The sequence below is a fragment of the Syngnathus floridae genome, chromosome 21 (genome assembly GCF_059516105.1).
Source record: "Syngnathus floridae isolate MCC-2025c chromosome 21, RoL_Sflo_1.0, whole genome shotgun sequence".
Lineage (NCBI taxonomy): Eukaryota > Metazoa > Chordata > Actinopteri > Syngnathiformes > Syngnathidae > Syngnathus > Syngnathus floridae.
In genome coordinates, this window is record NC_142433.1 from 1,984,955 (window position 1) to 2,004,140 (window position 19,186).

Genomic DNA, 19,186 nt, shown 5'->3' on the forward strand with positions numbered 1-19,186 from the left:
GGGGGGGGGGCAAAATTCACTAAATCGGACCTATTTTGTATGTGGCAGTTCATATTATATTCTTTAGAACAAATGTCACGTTTTTATTGATATTTTAGTTGTTTTGACACTGAATTTTTGCTTAGATTTTGCATATTTACCTTTGTTTTCAAGCCACTTCCGTTTATTTCCCAAGCTACTTCCGAGGCAAATAAATGCTACAACTCAGCACCATTGATAGAGAATATGGACAGAATAAGTAAGTTTAAAATGATCACAAACGTAACGACAGTTCGATCAAATAACCAAATTGGAGAATAATCGTGCCTTATTATAAGAGCCCTCACTTCTGTTGCATTAGCACGATGAGCCAGTTTCTGTAATGATTTGATTTAGCAAGCACCAACGCTTTAGGCTTTAACACAAGGAAATGATCAAGTAATTGTTGAGTGTATCAGTGTTTTTATTACAGGAAAAAGTGTTCCACCAATTGAAGTAGTTTTGCTTGAATGTTGCTTTTGTGCCTCTTTCTAGATGTACCCCCTCCAGGTCCTATGGATCTTCCTCTGTCCTTGTTGGAGATGGGATGCTCTGGCAGGTTTGAACTCATCACACATCCCTCCCCGGGCTTGCCTTTTCCTCCACAGACCACGGTCAGTATTGATGATCTGTTGATCACTGGCAGATCATCATTTTTTGAGCAACTCATGTCATATATTTCCCTCATCAGCTCCCCAATGGACTTCCCCCCACCAGTCTGAGCCTGGAGGCTGAAGTCAAGAAACAATTTTTACAAGATCCTGGCTGGCTTCCTTTACACGACACAGACTTTGCTTTCCAAAGGTTTCTAAAGTGCGTATTCCCAACAAAAAAAATATTTATAGTGTATTACCATAGGAGGATATGCAACACATGTGTGGTTGTCTCCAGAGTGACAAACAGAAAGGTGAATGTCGACTCTCTGCTCAACTGCACTTCGTCTTCGTTGAATTCTGGACTCTCCGTCATCCGAGATCCAACGACAGGGATGCTGCTGGATTTCACAGAAGTATTTTCACTCCTATGCTATGATATTGTTGAAGTCCATGTGATCTTATTATTATGGATGTTTAGGTTTCATTGGAGAACACGGGTCTTTCGGCAAAGAACTCGTTGTCATTACAACGCAAGCCAGGACCTCCTTCTGAGAGCCTAAGAGGAAGCAACACAAATTACCCCTTCCTGCCTGGTGAAATAAATACATCAAGTTAAAAATCCTCAGTATCTGCAAATTGATTTATTTACAAAAAAAATTCTCTCATAGGTGGGATGGAGGAACTTACTCTGGACCAAATCAAGACGAAGTCAGAACTGGAACAGGACATAGACTTTGAGAATGGTGAGCTTTGTCAAAATAATTCAAAGTATTCTGTAATTCCAAGATGTGCCTTATTTGAGTTTCTTTATTTATCACCGATAGATTTACTCCAAGTTCCTCCTGGTTTTAAAGCTGGAATGGACTTCACCGACAGAGGTTTGTCGACATGTTGCTTAAGCTATATTCGGATTAATTATGTTTTTTTCCCCCCAATGTGCATCATGAAGGAACTAAAGTAGCAAAACCCGAAGTCAACCTCATGTCACTGCTGTCAACCTCTGATGATGTCATCGACTTGGAGGCTGAGGTAGAAGCAAAGGAGGAAAGCCAAGCACATGAAGAGGCCATCAAACTTCCGAGGACAAACAGCCTTGAAGACCTAGGCATCCAAGTACTGGATTTACTCCGTTTTTAATGTCTCACACATTTCACATTGCTATCTCTCTGCCATCAGGATGCTTCATCCTCCTCCTCTCAGTCCGGCAAGGGAAAGTCAAACCCGAGTGAGAAGCCGGAAGAAACAAAAAAATGGGCCATTCCCGTCGACATAAGTTCACCCTGTGCAGATTTCCACAAACGTATTCCTCATCCGGCTTTTAAGGTACAGTTTTTCCTGGAGCTCCTGTTTTTATTTTGATGTAATCTTCACTCCCCTCCTCTGCTTCCGTAGTGGCCGTTTGAGCTGGATGTCTTCCAGAAACAAGCCATATTACGACTGGAGGCTCACGACTCTGTGTTTGTGGCGGCGCACACGTCGGCTGGCAAAACGGTGGTGGCTGAATACGCCATTGCTCTCTCACAGAAACACATGACCAGGTGTGTATTTGTAGAGAAGAAGAAAAAAGCTGCTTTGTTTACTTAAAAGGAAACATTTTGATTGAATTGTGTCTCACCATAGGACCATCTACACTTCCCCCATCAAAGCTTTGTCCAATCAGAAGTTCAGAGACTTTAAGACCACCTTTGGGGATGTGGGTCTCCTCACAGGTGATGTCCAGCTCAGTCCAGAGTCTTCATGTCTCATCATGACCACGGAGATCCTCAGGTATTCTTACTTTTTTTTTTTTTTTTAAACGAGAAAACAGAGATTTTTCTGTTTACTTTCAGGTCAATGCTTTACAACGGTTCAGAGGTCATCAGAGATTTGGAGTGGGTCATATTTGATGAGGTTCATTATATTAATGATGCAGAGGTCAGAGATTTACATAACCATCCAATAACACATTTAAAAAAATATTCTGATTTAACAGCAAGTTTTTTTTTCTTTAACTTGAACAGAGAGGAGTGGTTTGGGAAGAAGTTCTCATCATGTTACCTGACCACGTAAGCATTATTCTCCTGAGTGCCACAGTGCCAAACGCTCTGGAGTTCAGCGAATGGATCGGGTAGGTTCTCGACGTTCACAACTAACGACTGAAGCTGTACAAATTATGGACTGTGGAACTTTCCAGACGCATTAAGAAGAAGCACATTTACGTGATCAGCACATTGAAGAGGCCCGTGCCTTTGGAGCATTATTTGTACACTGGAAACAACACAAAGACCCAGAAAGAGATGTTCTTACTATTGGATGCTACCGGAAACTTCCTTACAAAAGGGTACCGCCATCTTTTTGTCTTCTTATCAGTGGATTTTGTACAGACGTGACCTTTACTGTCCATCTTCAGTTATTACGCAGCTGTGGATGCCAAGAAAGAGCGCACCAGCAAATACGCCCAATCTTTTGGCACCAAAACTCCATCGCAGAACACCACAGCTAGTCAAGTAATTATTTTAAATCTCACAGAAAGCTGATGATTTGTTCATTCATTCTCCTTTCTCACCCTTGTCTCCATTTTAGGACCGGGCGGTGTGGCTCACCCTCTTGCACTTCCTGACCCAGCGGCAGCAGACCCCCGTGGTGGCGTTCACCTTCTCACGCACACGCTGTGATGACAACGCCCGTTCGTTGGACTCCATGGACATGACCACGTCCATCGAGAAGGCCGAGATTCACTCGTTCTTCCAAAAGAGCCTGAGTCGACTCAGAGGGGGGGACAGACAGCTGCCTCAGGTAGCGAGGATGTTATTTTACACAACTTGTCCGTTCATTTATTTTCTAAAGAGCCCATAAAATAATATAATTTTGTTCAGATTCTACTCATGAGGGATCTGCTGAAAAGAGGAGTAGCAGTCCATCATAGTGGAATCCTGCCCATATTGAAGGAGGTTATTGAAATGCTCTTCTCAAGAGGCCTTGTAAAAGTGAGTGACATGTATTTGTAATTAATTGGTGTGTTTTTTTATATTACAAACCAAAGTAGGTACCTTTAAAAATTCATGTCATGATTTTAGGTGCTGTTTGCAACCGAGACGTTTGCGATGGGAGTAAACATGCCCGCCAGGACTGTGGTTTTCGACAGCATCCGAAAACATGATGGAAGCGGCTTTAGGAATCTTCTACCCGGTATGCCACCCGACCCAAAACCAGTCGTCTCGGCGCAATGTTGACATTTGGATGTCTTTTTAGGTGAATATATTCAAATGGCGGGCAGAGCAGGCAGGAGAGGTCTTGACGCCACGGGCACGGTCATCATCCTGTGTAAAGCTGGCGTTCACGAAATGTCAGAGCTTCATGTCATGATGCTGGTGAGGACCTTTGTGTGGCATATGACAGCATCATTTTTTTATTTTGATGTCACATCTCCATCATCCAGGGCAAGCCCACCACGCTTCACTCGCAATTCCGACTGACTTACACCATGATTCTCAACCTGCTGCGAGTCGAGGCTCTCCATGTGACCGACATGATGAGGAGAAGCTTTTCGGAAAACCACAGAGACACTCAGGTAGATCCTCACGGCGTGAGCTGTGGTCAACAACAGCAGTTTGTCATTCAGTACCTCCTCTAGGCACATGAAAAGAGGATCAGCCAGCTTAAGGAGATATTGTCCACTCTGCCCGTCGCCGCCAGCGAGGGCCAGCTATCTGATTTGCTGCCGTACTACCACACAGTGACAGAGCTACGGACCACGAGAGAAATCCTCCAGGTGGTGCAGACAATTCAACCCTTTTAGCGCTCCTGATATAAGCGCCAGTCTGACTTGTTGTCTTTGGCTCCAGCGTGCAATTCTGGAGTCGGTCAATGGGCTGAAAGCTTTGTCCGTGGGCCGGGTTGTGGTGGTGAACAACAAGCAGCATGTCAACGCTCTCGGAGTTATCCTGCAGGTTGGTTTTATAATTGTTCCATCATGAAGGCACACGTTGACTGCTTTTCCTCCGCAGGTGTCCAACGATGCGGTGAATCGCACCTTCACAACGCTCATCTTATGCGACAAAGGCAACGAGGAAGCGGAAGGAAACGGCGGCGACAGTCGAGCTCCTCCTCATCTCTACAATACGGCGCTTTTTATCCCTGAAGGTTGGTCTGTTGGATTAGATTTGTCGGAGCAGTGTAGGAAATCATTAGAGACCAGCAGATGGCGCTGTAATTCTTTATTTTCACTGATGCAGTCTTAATGGCTTATGGGGAATTTTTCCCCTCTATGAACAATTTGAGTAAACACGCAAGTATCTCCAGGTCCATGCAGCCACACAGTGCAGAAGCTAAAGCCAGAGGACATCACCGGCATCACGTTGAAGACCCTCAAAGTGATTCCCGACAGGATCATCGACAACTATCACAAGAGACAACAGCCCCGATTTAGGTTTGATACACAACTTTTAGAGGAATCCGAATGTTTGCCTCAGTGAGTAAACGCCGTCCTATCTGGCCCACCAGGACCGAACCACCCGGTCAAGCCATCTCCACGGCGACGCAAGAGCTCCTGCGATTGGCCGAGGCTAACGCAGGCGGCATCGTCACCCTGGACCCAGTCAACGACCTCCAGCTGAAGAACGTCGACGTGGTCGAGGCCTCCATGCGTCTCCGCGTGCTGCAGGACAGCCTGCGAGAATTCAGCTGCATTCACTCGCCGACCTTTGCGGAGCAGGTGTGGCTTTAAACTTTAAAGTGAAGTTTTGGTGTACTCAACTGAACAAAATATTCTTTGTGTGTGTTTCAGTTTGCTAAAGTTCAGGAGAGGATGAGTGTACAAGAGGAGCTGGATAAACTGCTTTTCCTGGTCTCTGATCAGTCATTATCTCTGCTGCCAGAGTACCATCAGAGGATCAAGGTTGACTTCAAATGTCATTCTCAAAATATTTACACGATGATGATCTCACTGTATTTTCCCGCCGGTGCGTCTCAGGTGCTGCAGTCGCTTCAATACGTGGACAGCGGCGGCGCCGTTCAGCTCAAAGGCCGGGTGGCTTGTCAGATCAGCAGCCACGAGCTTCTGCTCACCGAGCTGCTGTTTGAGAACGCTCTGAGTCCGCTGGCGCCCGAAGAGAGCGCCGCCCTGCTGTCCTGTTTGGTCTTCACGCAGAACACGCAAGTGGAGCCGCACATCACCAATACGTTACAGGAGGTGAGGCGGAAGCGATGATGTCATGTGAACTGCCTCCGCTTTGTATGACTCACTTCTTCTTATATTTGATTTCATAACATCATGCTTCACTTGTGTTCCCTTAATTCACTCATGTTTTGTAAAAGTCCACCTTGGGTACACGAAAATGCTTTATAGGGTCTTAAATTAATCATGTCTAGTCGTCATGCTCAGGTAAGCAGCAAAATTGATTCAGTAGTATTTCTCAGTAGCAAAAAGTGAATCATACACACTTGTATCATTTATTGATCCATTGGATCCTGTTCGTTGACTCATCACTCCAATTTATTTTTCCTACTCAGGGTATTGATCGCGTGTTGTCAGTTGCACAGCGCATAGGAGAGTTACAAAGGGATTGCGGCTTACCACAAACAGTGGAAGAATTTGTGGGCCAGTTCAAGTTTGGCCTGACTGAGGTGGTCTACTGCTGGGCCAGAGGCATGGTGAGTGCTGTATATTGGATATTTTACGATTAAAAATGAGGTCAACCAAATAAATCATTATTATGACATGTGAGTATTATATAAGTCTGATTTAATGCTTACTAATAGGGCACATACAAATGCGGACTCCATGATGACTGGTGGCTACTCTGAGTAACCAGCTTAGTCTATATTTAGAAGTAGTTCCAACCCTAATGGTGACTAATCAAACAAAAAAAAACATTTTGTGTCACCTCCATTTCTCATGCTTATCATGCACATTCCTCATCATCCATCAATTTATTATCAACCACAGCCGTTTGCTGAGATCGCCCAGCTGACGGACGTCCAGGAGGGCACGGTGGTGCGCTGCATACAGCGTCTGGATGAGGTGCTGAAGGAGGTGCGCCAGGCCGCTCGCATCGTGGGAGACTCGGTGCTGGGAAGCAAGATGGAGAAGGCCTCGCTCGCCATCCGGAGGGACATTGTTTTTACCGCCTCCCTCTACACCCACTGAGAGATGGAGGATGGACATGTGCTCAGTTCATTTTATTTTAACACGGATACGATGCATTGAAAGAACTCATATAGTCGCTGTGAAATTCACAAACTTTGTTCTGCATGACTATTATGACCAAGTCACACTCCTCAGGATCTGCAACAAATTAATAATGATGCACAATAAATAATATTGGGATTAGCAATCAAGGATTTACCTCCATATGTCTTAAAATATTTGTATTAATATTTTGGGGGGGTGGTACGGTGGAGCACTGGTTAGCACAACCGCCTCACAGTCCGATGTCGGGTTCAATTCTGGCTTTGGCCTTCCTGTTTGGAGTTTGCATGTTTTCATTGTGCCTCCCTATCTCAACTGACCTTATTGGGCCTTATCAGTCACACCCTTTTTTATTTTATTTTATTTTTTTTATAATTTTGCAGGAAATCACCATTATGCTGCAAAATTGCATTTGCCTTTGTACATTCTCGCTTTGTAAATGATTGTACTGTAATAAAAATGACATGCAAATTCTTAAGTGGGTGTATTCTAGTTGTTTGTTAAAAAAAAAAAAAAAGAACATGCGCTGCAAAATAATTTAAGAGAAGATTGGGGAGGGGGAGAACAGCTAATCCAAATCCAGCCTCTTTATTGAGTTCTAATGGGATGTTCCAGCTCAATGCCTGCGCTGACTGTCGCTTTAAGACAACCATCTCTGGGAGGCTGATTGATTTCATATTCATGTTGGAGGAGAATCTTGTTTCACACACACACACGCGCAAGAGCAGAGATAGGCGCAGTGTTCCAGGAGAGGTAGAGCTCAGGTTATCAGTGCTCTTGAAGATGAAAGCATCTTGAGAATGACCCACACGCCTTTGGAATAGAATTCAGCACCGTTGCGCTTTTTTTTTTTTGGAAGGGATTTTACCCACCTTTATCTGGATTGGTGACACCAACATCCTTTTAGAGGAGGAGGAGGATAGAGAGAGGCATGTCGGAAAAACACGGTAAACGCAATTTATTGCATTGCGCGTTTTATTTTTTTTTGCGCAGCGCGTCTTTGTGTATAGAAAGTATTGTAGTCCTTTATGGCAATTCGATGTGCGCATTTTTAGCCTACACGCGCTGCGTGGGTGCTGCCAGCGGAGAAACATCATGCGGCCTTACCTTTAATTATTTTTCACCCTTCCATTATCGCACTTTTGCTATAAACGTAATTTCAAGTGTTTTCTTAAATTGGATTTGGTAGTTTCAGTACATTATTAGCCTTCAATAAATGTTCTTGTGGCATTACGTGGGTGTGCAAGCTGCCATAATAATGCTGTGATGATGCTGTGAATTGAAGATTAAATAAAGACACACGTCACGGTTGGAAATTAAATGCGTCGGAATGCACCGCCACAATCGTGCCCCATCTTTGGATCGTTTAGCCATATCAGGTCAAAAATATTTATTTATTTTCAATTTCTAATTCTCTTGTTCCCATCCGTTGATGACGTTGTGGAATGCCACACGTTTCTTCTGATGGTGACAAGTAATTTGGGATTTTATCAATTAAAAGAAATAGCAATAATCATTAGGTGGTGGAGCTTTGGAGAAGACAGCATTGGTGTTCCCTCCTAAAGGTTTTAAGATGTTAAATAAGACTATCGGTCATTCTCTTGAACAGGTTATCCATGTACATGTGCAATGACAATAAATTTGATTAGTCTTGGTGTGGTGTGTGCAAAAAGTCCCCAGCCGTATCTTCTTTGTTTTCGACCTCTTTGCATCTGTTTCCAGTCCCATTCTTGCCTCTGTATTTGCGTGAGAGACAGTTGGAGGAAGATGACTCTTACGTAAAGTCGGTCCCTGACCACAAGTCGTCATCCTTCATCATGCAGCTGTTGTGCTCTCCCCCGTCACCCCCTCATCCATGCTCAACATGTCCTTCCAAATAGCCACTTGTAAAACATCTCAGAGGAGACTCACATTCACAAAGAGAGGTGTGTTAGTTTGTCATGAAAGACCACAAATTGAATTTCTCCCATTTTCTATATTTAACTCGACCAACGTTAGCGCTGAGGATTGTGGGTAAGCGACCCGGATTCACAGCCAACGCTTCTTGACATGGCGCTTATCAGATCAAATCGATTTTTAATGACATCACTCCGTTCTCATGACACACCTTTGATACCTTTTCCTTCTTTTATCCATCCCTCCAATCGCAGGCCTTGACGACTCCAACCGTCAGACAATGCAGCCCCCTCCGTACATCCCGGGCCCGCAGGACCCGAATGTCCCACAGCACCCCAACATGCCACCCGGCGCCCAACCCGGCTATCCCCCGCCGCCTCCGCCCCCGGGTTCAGAGGGATACCTCCAAGAGACTCAGTTCCATTGTAACACGACGGGACCCCCGGGTGCTCTACAAGGCTACACAGTCCAGACTCAGGGCCCTGGAGGAACCATGCCTCATCCTCCAGTGGGATACCTCCATCCTGGGTACCCTCTGCAGCTGCAGCCGTGCACCGCTTACGTTCCTGTCTACCCCATGGCATCGGTGAGTTCTTAAATTCAAATAAGATGTGATGCAGAATAAACAATTTTGAAAAGAATTATTTTATATTACAGGGGCAGCCTTACATGCCCGCAACGGGGGGTCACCCGGCAATGCAGCCGGGTCAGATTCACCCCATGCAAATGCCTCCCAACATCACCTTAATGGATCGCCGGCCCCCGCACGATTACTTGCCCATCGCGGTGCTCACCACCGTGTGCTGCTTCTGGCCCACTGGGATCATCGCCATCATTAAAGCTGTACAGGTTAGACATCTCATTTCTATATTTCTATTTATCTATCTATGCTTGCGCAATCAACAGACTGTGCAGGCCCACATGCACCCAACATTACATAACGGCACCATTTAGGGAGCAACTGGAGGGGATGTTTTTGGTTTTTTTTTTCCCCACAATGACCCCGCTCACTCAGCTCAACTCGCTTTGAGTTGAGTCGAGCTGACAAGGCCTGGGCCTGACTTTAGTGTGTAGATGCAGCGCCACGTGGCCTCTTTCTTTCTGCACGCTCGGTGACATTGATCCGTTTGTGTTGCACCCACTCGTGCATCTCGTTACATAATATTCGATCTCCATCTTTGTTTAGGTGCGTACGGCCATCGCTAGAGGCGACATGGTGACGGCGGAGATCGCATCCCGCGAGGCTCGCAATTTCTCCTTCATCAGCCTGGCGGTCGGCATCGCCTCCATCGTGCTGTGCACCATCCTCACCGTGGTGGTCATAATTGCCTCGCAGCATCACGATGACGACTGGGAGCCGTAACGAGGCCGGGAGGGAGGGGCGGGGTGTTAAACATCAGCTTAGATAATTACATGGAAACAGAAGCACTGATAATATGCGCTGCTATGGCTCGCGGCTACACTAGGCTGGCTCACACAATCACACAACAAAACATCAAACATACACATTGACAGCCAAAACAACCAATTACGCTGGATATCCAAATGCCAAATACAAAAATATATTCAACCAATATGTATTGTGGAGGGGGGGGGTAACTGTGCCATGTTGAAACAGTGTGCTGCTATTGTATTTATTGATGGTGCACTTGTGTACGAGACTTAAATTTAAGTGTCAAGAGGAGGCGATCAATACACATTTAATGCATCAAATGTAGGCTAGTTGACAAAATGGCAACAAGGCCAAACAGGACTATTTATTTGGAAGATGTTTTGTATTTGCTGCTGTCAAAACATACATATAATATGCGCCAGTTTGTGTATTTCTTAAAAATATATATATAGAGAGAGAGATTTATCTATGTGCCAGACTTTTACTTTGTGTTCAAATTGGCTTGAATTGAATACCTCACAGTATTATTAGTATTATAATGATGCCGCTTCTTACAGCCGTAGTAGTGCATGACAATAAATGCATTTGTTGTGAAGCAGTAGAACATTTCCAAAAGTGTTTTTCCTAAATGATTTATTTGGTGAAGACAAGAACAAAAAATGGATAGTTTGATATATTGTTTTTAGAAACGTATCGGCCTATATTGTGTTGCGCCTAGACACGACGTGGTAGCGATGATTAGGAGACAATATAAGCTTGCATGCCATTCTCAATTTGTTTGGATTTGTTTTAAATATTGAGGCTTAATGTGCACATATTTACACAATCTTCTTCTGCCGTTATTCTGTGCGGTGAGGTGAGATTTCCTTCAATATGGTTGTTATTATAGCAATCAACAGCGAGGGATGATTCAAATGAATGTTTATGATAGAAGAGCGAGACAAAAAGAATTATATTAATGCCTAAACTGCTTTGTAGCACTTTGTGAAAATTCTATTTTATCCATCTTCCCTGGACCTAAACTATTTTTTTTTTGGGCAGTCTATATTCTGATCATTTATTTGCTAAGAATTTAAATTTGCCAATTTTCTTCAAAGTGAATCTATTTTGCTATTATACACAGACATTAATGTCAAGCCATGAAATTTTTATTTTGTAATTTACACTGCAGGCCGTTACAAATAGAAAAATAAAAGCATGAATTGCACAGCCGCGTTGCTGTTAAGTGCGTAATGCACAGATAGAAGTGTGTTTGTACCAAACATTCCCTTCTTGCATATCTAGTTTAGATAATAGTGCCAAAATGCCGCTACTTGAGCACTTTGCAAAAAATACTCCCCCCACCTTTAATTTATTGTGGGCTTTATTTCATTTCATTTGACCTTGTCATAAAGCAGCCACTTTTTTTTCTTTCAAGGAGGCAGCTGACAAGTAAATACAAAATGTACCCGGTTTTGTTAAATAGTGATCATTTATTTATGGATGTGTTACATAGAAATTGAGTTGTTTTTGAGATATGAATAAATGATACGAATTAACTTGGGCAACTTGAAGACGACAGCATCTTTTTCTTTCTTGGGTGTGTGACGTTTTTTTTTTTCACCTCTGTGTGTGTCTCCAACCTCTCGCTAAAAAAGCTATTTATAGCTGACCCGTTTTCCTCTGCCTGTCTTTTTCTCCTCTTGCTCTCAAACACTAATACAGACTGTCTGCCTATCTTGTGCATAATCACTTCATTTTTTTGGATTATAATTCACATTTCTATCTTGATGTCTACATTACGTTTACAGATAAGGTCAGTCTGAGTCATTTAGAATGCAAGATATATTGAAAGAGATGGAGGCTGAGCCAGCTTTGTGTGCACGGCATCACAGATGGCCATTTAGCCTCCTGAGGAGTGCCAGTGTCTGTGAAATTGTTGAAAGTGGCCTCATGTGCATGCCCCGCTCTGTTCTCCTTCATTATGAGCCAACTAGGTGAGCACACCACGTGGTTGCCATATAACAAGGCTCATCATTTCGATCAAATTTAATTCCTGGGTTGTAGCCCAGTGTGCAAAAGAAGATGAATGAAAATAATATGATTTCATTATTCAACATTATTTCAGTATTTTGACTTCCCCTTTTGAAATGTGGCCTGGGAGCAGGGGTGTGTAGACTTTTTATAGCCACTATTGCTGTGCTAGTCAAGAATCCTCATTTTAATGAACTGGCAGAGGCAGAACGGTGCAGTGGGGCAGTGGTTCCTCGGCACTTGGAGGCGACGATTAGACGGCATGGAGAGCTTATCAGACACCAGCAGCTTCACATAGGCAGCGCTGTAGGTCATTAACAGCTGGTGGGCTCGAGCCTACAGAAAAAAAGCAATGAGTGACATTTGCCCAAAAAATAATTTTCAGTTAGACCAACAATACTTTTATTTTGTGGAAAAGTTGAGGTTGACTGAGGAGTTTCAAGTAGATGGAAATAGTGCTTTGTCGCCATCTTGTGGGATCTTGGTGTCAAGGAGTTTATTTGGCAAAAATAGTTCTTGCTTCTCTTACCTGAGCAGGTAAGGAAGCATCAGGAACGAGACTGTAATTGGTTGTGACTTTCCAAGACGAAGAGGAAGTGCAGTCTTCTGCCTCATTTTTCAGCAGAGGCCTCTGCTCTTCTGAACTTTGTTCCACCCCTGTGTGATTTTCTTCACAATCCCCGCCGGGAACTTCAGCCACCAGGACGAGATGGGACATTTTCTTCTTTAGCTTGCTCTGGCAAAAGATAGACATTCAATGATGTTGACCGACCATATTTAAACGCCGCATTTCACAAATAACTCACCCAGGTGTCAATGCCCGCTAAATTGTGCTCCTCCAGGGTTTCAGTCAGCGTTTGCAAACAACGAGCCATGTCCCAATACACAAAGTAAAGCTAGGAGGAAATAAATATATGTCATAATTTAAACTCTATTGGTTGATTTTAGATGAGCAACCTGCATGCTTCCTTTGCAGTTGTACACCCAGTCGGCAACAGCCACCAGCAGCTTGTGCCTGACCATGGTCTCGTTCACCGGAATCAGCCGCACATCCAAGTTTATGTTGATCTGACATGAATGCAAACGTATTATATTTGTTTGATTGACACAGAACTGAGATGTTTTACCTCTTTTTTATTCCGGTTGAGAACAAAGATGATGACAGTGGTGAGGAAAATGGAGATCAGACTGACACACAGACATAAGATCCAGTAGTCGCTGAGGGTCATATAAAGGCGCAGGGTAGAGAAGACGGCACACCACAAAACTACATAAAGAAACTGCAAGGGGCAAATATGCACAGGAAATCAATTTGTGTAAGTCAATGACTTTTTTTTAAATGGTTGATTTTTCTCTGTGTTGTAATGATCATCCTTACCGGCGCCATTATAAAATGGAAAAGGGACGAGTTGAAAATCATGAATCTTCTGACTGAAGGAACATCCAGGGCTGTTTTCAGGGGAACTTCAATGTCTGCATTTGGAATCTAACACGATAAGATGAAACAATATGTATATATTCCATTTGGTCAGGGAATAAGATGTATTTTTGTGAATGTGTGTGTAGCGGGAGACCTGGAAGCCTTTCCTCTCCAAAGAAGGGCTGCACAGTGAAAGATCAAAACTGGGGTTTATTAAAGAATAGCTTGGAATTGCCAGAACACACTGACCTAAGAGCAGGAAAGAAAATGGATAAGCAAAATGACTACAGGCAAAATATAAAGTATTAATCATATGCAGTATTACCATTTGCCCATTTAGGTTTGTTATTTGTTTGTGATTGAGCTTCATCCACGTCACTCTCCTCCATCATCACATCATCATTCTTGTCCTCCATCTGCTCAGAGGAGAACAAACTGACTATATAAATTGTGTATATCAAATTTAGCATAAATAAATATTTATAGGCTGTCCGAGACTGCAGCCACGCATCATTTTGTAATCTCACTGTAGCCAATAGAATCACATGCAGACAATACAACACATGACTACTGAAAGTAAGCATGAAGTTGCAATTTATTTATCATGAATTCAAAGGAGGAAGTCAAGATGCAGTATTTCATAAAATTCACGTCAGACAACTAGAACAGCTACTTGCAAAAGAAAAGTTAACAATAGCAGAAGCAAACAAAACAAAACAATTCTATCATTTTGTTGGGAATTAAAAATAATTGATATTTACATGACTAGCAAAGCAAGTTACACAGGCATCAAGACTGCTTAAACTTTCACAAAACAATGTGTGCAGTTGCAGAAGTGAGTTTCAACATAAAAAGGAACACACATTCAAATCGCAACTACATTTTTCCCCTCTTCTAAGTCTTATAGAAGATGACATGTTGAAGATCATTTTTCAAATTGTCAAATGCATCCTGAGATGCAAAACTAGATCACCATTAGAGGTTTAGTGAAATCAAACATAATAAAACACTCCTTACCTGCTCAAAATCCTTCATGAGGACAAAATGAGGATGATCTTAGCTGCTTGATGGAGCAACATTGTCATGTTTTAAGAGCAGGTCGGTCTGAGTGAGGCGTGCACTATTTGTGACTTTCACACTTGGGTATAGCGTTCAGCCTCTCTCGTTCCTCTCTCTCTCTTTCTCTCTTAGCGTGTGACTCAGCTCAGCTCGGCCTCATGACTACTGGAATGCTGTTTACGTTTCACCATAACATGTTGGATGGGAGAATTTGTCGTACATGTTTTTCACAATTACATATTGTGCTCCATTTGTATTTATTCCTGTTTGGATTATGAGTCAATCAGATACAGAAGACTGAGAAAACGAGTTTATTGTTTGAGACTACAAGGATGACAAGATGAGAATAAGTAGCAAAAAGTTGCATTCAAACTGCTTTAAAAAATTGGGAGTGCAACATTTTGTTTTATAAGTTGGGTGTATTGGTCTATATTTCTTTATCAAAGAGTAAACGGCACTTCTGTTTGGTTTAGCTTTTGTTCAGCCTGTTATCTGCCCCTTTGCCTTTATTTGTACAGTTACATTGTTAAAACCTTCCTCAGGCACATTGAGATCCAGACAGCATTTTTAAGAGTTTGCCTTTCTATATCACCCTAAGAATCAGATCTTTATTTTTGTTTTAAATCTTCTCACAAACATTTGAAATCATTGACTATTAGGGAATTACAGTTTTGAATGCCCTTCTATTTCCAGAGTCTTAAATGTATTTAGACAAAACTCTAGTTGACATCATTGTTATCATTATTGCATTATTATTAGCTGTGGATTTATTGTACTGTATTGTCTCTAGCAAGAGGTCCTTATTTGTTTTCGGTCAATTACTGCCACCGTGTGGTCAAAGTATTTAGCAACCATTGTCCAAAAAACTCACTGAAAAAAAACAACACAAGAATTACTTAATTGTTTACCTCCAGTCATCTTCTGGAGATTAGACCTGGTTATTATTATTATTAATAATATTATTATTGGTTTATATCCAATTGAAACATGACTAGAAATTACACATATGCAGAGTTAAAATTATGTTTATCATAATAATATTACGATTGTCATTGTGTGTGTCTGTAATTTACAAATACGTGTCCATCGAACTTTTTTTTATTCTTATTATTATTTATTATTGTACAACAAGTCCTACGTAGACGCTCTATTTCCGGGTTTATGGTTACGATTTGATCATGTGACCGCCCACCTTAGTCACATGAGCCTCACTTTGCATATGATTCTGGGTCACAGTGTGGACCGGCTGACTTTTTCCTTTGTTTATGTACATTTTGAAAGTAGTTCTCGTCACATACATTTTTACTTTCTTCTCAAACAGAAGAAATGGCTCTCGTACGAGAAAGGAACCTTAAAACAGGAAGTGTGCTAACGACAGCATTGACACTAGTACTTCCCGCTGTCATCATCTGCTCTGTCACGGTAAGCCATAATAACCTTTACTTGTCCGAAGCAATAGTTAACTACTCGTACTATTAAGCATTAACTATTATTGCCCCAATATAAAGGTTTAGATTTATCACGGGGCACTAAAAAAGCAGTTACTACCGTACATTTATTTATTTATTATTATTATTATTATTATTATTATTATTATTATTATTATTATTATTACTTTAATGTGCTCGAAGTGTGTTCATATAAAATGTTACTGTAATTATTGCATTAGCTTGTTATTAATAGAATATGCCGCATGAGAGAACCCCTTTTTTTTTTTTTTTTTTGCAGAGTCGATATAATTAGCATGTCTCAATTATTTCTTCTTAGCGTGTCCCTGCACATTTTCTTAGATGCTTTGCTCTCTTGGTCCAGATCAAACCCCTGCTGTTTGAGGAACAGCTGCTGTGGGTGAGCGGGGTGGAAGGGGAGGTGGATACGTTCAGGATCCCTCTGATCACCTTCACCCCCATGGGAAGTCTTCTGGCGTTTGCAGAGGCCAGGAAGGCGTCATCCAGCGATGTGGGGGCAAAGTTCATTGCCATGCGGCGGTCCACTGACAAAGGTAGAGCAACCCCCACGACCGTTATTTTCCCTCAACGCTGACATGAAAAATATGATGTTCACCAGGATCCACATGGTCACCGACCAGCTTCATTGTTGATGATGGACTTATCAAAGATGGCCTGAACCTGGGTTCGGTGGTGGTAGACGAGGAAGCGGGTTTAGTTATTCTGATCTACACGACTTGTTTCCACTTGGACAACTGTGAACCCGCTAGTACCATGATGATAGAAAGCAAGGATGACGGCCTGAGCTGGAGTTCTCCCAGAAACCTCTCAATAGAGCTAGGAGTCAAGAATTTTGCTCCTGGACCAGGTACTGGCATCCAGGTAAGAGAATATAACAAGGTTATAGAAAAGAGCTAGTTTTCTCCACTAGTGGTAAATTCTTTTTGTGACTCACAACAGAAACGCTATGAGCCAAACCAGGGACGTTTGGTGGTGTGCGGTCATGGAACGTTGGAAGGAAATGGTGTTTTCTGCATCCTGAGTGATGACCACGGGAAAACGTGGTTCAATGGTGCAGCGCTCAAAAGCATCCCTTACAACCAGAAGAAAAGGCCATTAGACTTTAGTCCTGATGAGTGCCAGGTATGGATTTTTTTTTTTTACTTGTAAGGAGTAATGGACTTGCTCATTAGGGATTAGCTCAACTTTGGAATGTCGACTGACGAGTAAAATGAGAAGCAAGCTGAAAGGTTTGACGGTCACCTTCCACCATTGGTGTTCACCAGGGGCTACTCAGGTTGCTGCCATGTCAGTCAACTACATTTGGGCTTCAACATCTTCACAATGGAGGCTTTGAACGTGGCCCACTCATATTGCATGTCCTCAAGCACCCCATGGGGTGGCAAATGAACCCCCCCGAGGTGGTGCTTGCCAACAGATGTTCTTGTAGGGGTACAGTAGCCTGTTAGCTCTAAGCTCAACTTGAAAACTTGGAATAGGTTTTTCTTAGAGTCGAATGAAGCCCTCAAAGCTAGTTTCACTTATTCATGCTAGCTGGAGGTGTGGGATAAACTGTTTTTTTAATCTTCTGCTTTTCCGCAGCCGTTTGAAATGACCGACGGAAGCATTGTCATCAATGTCCGAAACCAGAACAACTACCACTGCAGGTGTCGCATTGTGGTTCGAAGCCGGGACGGCGGAATGACCCTGCCAATAGATGATCTGTATTTCGATTATGAGCTTGTGGATCCCGCAGTAGCAGCCGGGGCCTTCCAGAAAGAGGGAGTGCTCTTCTTCACCAACCCATCCCATGCGCTATCCAGTAAGTAGCTATTTTGGAGAGAGCAATTCCAAGGGATGAATAAAATATTTGTAAACCACATTTTTGGTGACAATGGCTTACCGAACTGTTCTCCACAGGAATTAACCTCACCTTACGTTGGTCAGTGACTGATGGGAACTCCTGGGAGAGGAATGCTCTGCAGATTTGGCCTGGCCCAAGTGGTTACTCCTGCATTACGTCGCTGGATAGCGGCTCTGTGAATGACCGGAAACACATCTACGTCATCTACGAGAAGGGCCTGAAAGATTACGATGAGACTGTCTCGTTTGTCAAGATCCACCTGTATGGAGGGCGGTAATGCGCATGAATCCAGAGGTGAGGTTAGATTTGGAGGAGAAATGAAAACACTTACTCAGGAAGGACCAAAAGTGATTTTTTTTTTTCCCCAAAATAATTTAGAATGTAAAATATATGAAATGTCAACCCCTGGATCAATATGGCCATAATTCTTTTTCCTTATCATGCTTCTATATTTTATGACATGATTGTCTTTATTGAGACAGAACAATTTTTCGATGACAATAAATGAGTTTACACGTGTTGATTTGGGGGCTGACCACCTAAGAGCCAAGGGACACTAAGAGTGTGTGTTGAAAAGTAAATTATTTTTTTTGTACCATTACTTTCTGGAATTAAATTTTCAGCTGTGCTTGAAGTTCAGTAGAATTTTATAAGGCTTTAATGTCGCTTCATTTTAAGTACATTTATCCACAGTATGTAGTCTGCAGTTTATTTGACATCTGGCTTTCATACATCCAAGATGATTGTAAATATGTCTTTATAAAATATAAAATAATGCTCGTGGCCTTTTGATGAACGTACTGTACTTTGGAATCTCGGGTTATAATAGTTTGCTTAAAACCTTAGGTATGATTTCAAAAGTGTGCATGTGTGGGTGAATGTGAGGGACATGGAAGTCACTTCTAGTGATGCAATCAATGTGTGGGGAATTTCTTTTGACATGTTTGCTATCATCTTAACCATTTTTGGATTTGCACCAGTTCTCTTTGCCAATACCTCTCTGGTCAACAGAAATAATAATAAAAAAAAAATTGTTGCCACAATATTCACATTTGTCAAATTCTGCTTTGTATTTTCTTCCTCGTTATTTTAAGAAATGCAAAATGCAGAGTGGAATGATTTTGAACGTCATTGTTTTGATTACATTGAAAGAGAAAACTTAAATGTCGCTTTTCTGTTTATTCTGGTTTGTGATTGGAAACATACTAAAATAACTGTTCTATAATACAGTACGTAAAAAAAAAAAACAGTCCATTTTTGTGGAATAGTATTTTTAGTGTAAGAATGAACATGACCTGAAATACCCTGTG

General features: G+C 42.3%; 4 protein-coding genes and 1 long non-coding RNA gene across 8 annotated transcripts; 3 read left to right on the forward strand and 2 right to left on the reverse strand.

Moving 5' to 3' along the window:
• Positions 1-4: 4 nt before the first annotated feature.
• On the forward strand, positions 5-7,261 carry skic2 (SKI2 subunit of superkiller complex). Its single transcript, XM_088364259.1, has 29 exons — positions 5-238; positions 514-632; positions 710-831; positions 910-1,027; positions 1,093-1,207; positions 1,283-1,357; positions 1,439-1,492; positions 1,564-1,727; positions 1,791-1,937; positions 2,007-2,152; positions 2,235-2,381; positions 2,444-2,528; positions 2,615-2,721; positions 2,788-2,934; positions 3,004-3,100; positions 3,177-3,389; positions 3,470-3,580; positions 3,671-3,782; positions 3,846-3,964; positions 4,033-4,164; positions 4,228-4,365; positions 4,439-4,543; positions 4,601-4,736; positions 4,896-5,022; positions 5,097-5,307; positions 5,380-5,490; positions 5,566-5,784; positions 6,105-6,245; positions 6,541-7,261. Exons 1-29 carry the CDS (start codon positions 226-228, stop codon positions 6,739-6,741), a joined length of 3,732 nt encoding a protein of 1,243 aa, XP_088220385.1. The 5' UTR covers positions 5-225; the 3' UTR covers positions 6,742-7,261.
• LOC148379751 (uncharacterized) lies at positions 4,808-8,016 on the reverse strand. The gene is made up of 3 exons (XR_015854743.1): positions 7,891-8,016; positions 6,479-6,737; positions 4,808-6,252 (listed from the first exon to the last, which is right to left on the reverse strand). It is a non-coding gene; the product is annotated as an uncharacterized LOC148379751 (long non-coding RNA).
• On the forward strand, positions 7,458-11,625 carry prrt1 (proline-rich transmembrane protein 1). Of its 4 annotated transcripts, none has more exons than XM_088364263.1 (5): positions 8,147-8,392; positions 8,506-8,708; positions 8,934-9,265; positions 9,337-9,528; positions 9,866-11,625. In XM_088364263.1, the coding sequence occupies exons 2-5, from the start codon at positions 8,639-8,641 to the stop codon at positions 10,040-10,042; spliced, it is 771 nt and encodes a 256-aa protein (XP_088220389.1). In that variant the 5' UTR covers positions 8,147-8,392; positions 8,506-8,638; the 3' UTR covers positions 10,043-11,625. The 4 variants fall into 4 exon arrangements, with proteins under 4 accessions (XP_088220390.1, XP_088220389.1, XP_088220388.1 ...); XM_088364262.1 differs by having other exon boundaries at positions 8,147-8,348; XM_088364264.1 differs by lacking the exons at positions 8,147-8,392; positions 8,506-8,708 and adding an exon at positions 7,458-7,730.
• tmem268 (transmembrane protein 268) lies at positions 11,521-14,688 on the reverse strand. The gene is made up of 9 exons (XM_088364260.1): positions 14,523-14,688; positions 13,831-13,921; positions 13,660-13,754; positions 13,464-13,571; positions 13,213-13,365; positions 13,043-13,153; positions 12,892-12,981; positions 12,615-12,821; positions 11,521-12,421 (listed from the first exon to the last, which is right to left on the reverse strand). The coding sequence occupies exons 1-9, from the start codon at positions 14,538-14,540 to the stop codon at positions 12,254-12,256; spliced, it is 1,041 nt and encodes a 346-aa protein (XP_088220386.1). The 5' UTR covers positions 14,541-14,688; the 3' UTR covers positions 11,521-12,253.
• A 1,061-nt stretch (positions 14,689-15,749) lies between these two features.
• Positions 15,750-18,927, forward strand: neu1 (neuraminidase 1). Its single transcript, XM_088366145.1, has 6 exons — positions 15,750-15,986; positions 16,377-16,566; positions 16,632-16,894; positions 16,973-17,155; positions 17,615-17,834; positions 17,933-18,927. Exons 1-6 carry the CDS (start codon positions 15,891-15,893, stop codon positions 18,151-18,153), a joined length of 1,173 nt encoding a protein of 390 aa, XP_088222271.1. The 5' UTR covers positions 15,750-15,890; the 3' UTR covers positions 18,154-18,927.
• Positions 18,928-19,186: the final 259 nt, after the last annotated feature.

Bases quoted from the DNA above. Each gene is read 5' to 3' on its own strand.
- skic2 (XM_088364259.1), top strand. The intron at 1,493-1,563 runs GTTTGTCGACAT...TGCATCATGAAG, and splicing joins AATGGACTTCACCGACAGAG to GAACTAAAGTAGCAAAACCC. The intron at 2,529-2,614 runs GTCAGAGATTTA...TAACTTGAACAG, and splicing joins ATTATATTAATGATGCAGAG to AGAGGAGTGGTTTGGGAAGA.
- prrt1 (XM_088364261.1), top strand. From the start codon at position 8,639: ATGCTCAACATGTCCTTCCAAATAGCCACTTGTAAAACATCTCAGAGG. The intron at 9,266-9,336 runs GTGAGTTCTTAA...TTTATATTACAG, and splicing joins CTGTCTACCCCATGGCATCG to GGGCAGCCTTACATGCCCGC. The intron at 9,529-9,865 runs GTTAGACATCTC...ATCTTTGTTTAG, and splicing joins CCATCATTAAAGCTGTACAG to GTGCGTACGGCCATCGCTAG.
- tmem268 (XM_088364260.1), bottom strand. The intron at 13,572-13,659 runs GTCTCCCGCTAC...TTATCGTGTTAG, and splicing joins TGGAGAGGAAAGGCTTCCAG to ATTCCAAATGCAGACATTGA. The intron at 12,422-12,614 runs GTAAGAGAAGCA...TTTTTTCTGTAG, and splicing joins ATGCTTCCTTACCTGCTCAG to GCTCGAGCCCACCAGCTGTT.
- neu1 (XM_088366145.1), top strand. From the start codon at position 15,891: ATGGCTCTCGTACGAGAAAGGAACCTTAAAACAGGAAGTGTGCTAACG. The intron at 15,987-16,376 runs GTAAGCCATAAT...CTCTTGGTCCAG, and splicing joins TCATCATCTGCTCTGTCACG to ATCAAACCCCTGCTGTTTGA. The intron at 17,835-17,932 runs GTAAGTAGCTAT...TGTTCTCCACAG, and splicing joins CCCATCCCATGCGCTATCCA to GAATTAACCTCACCTTACGT.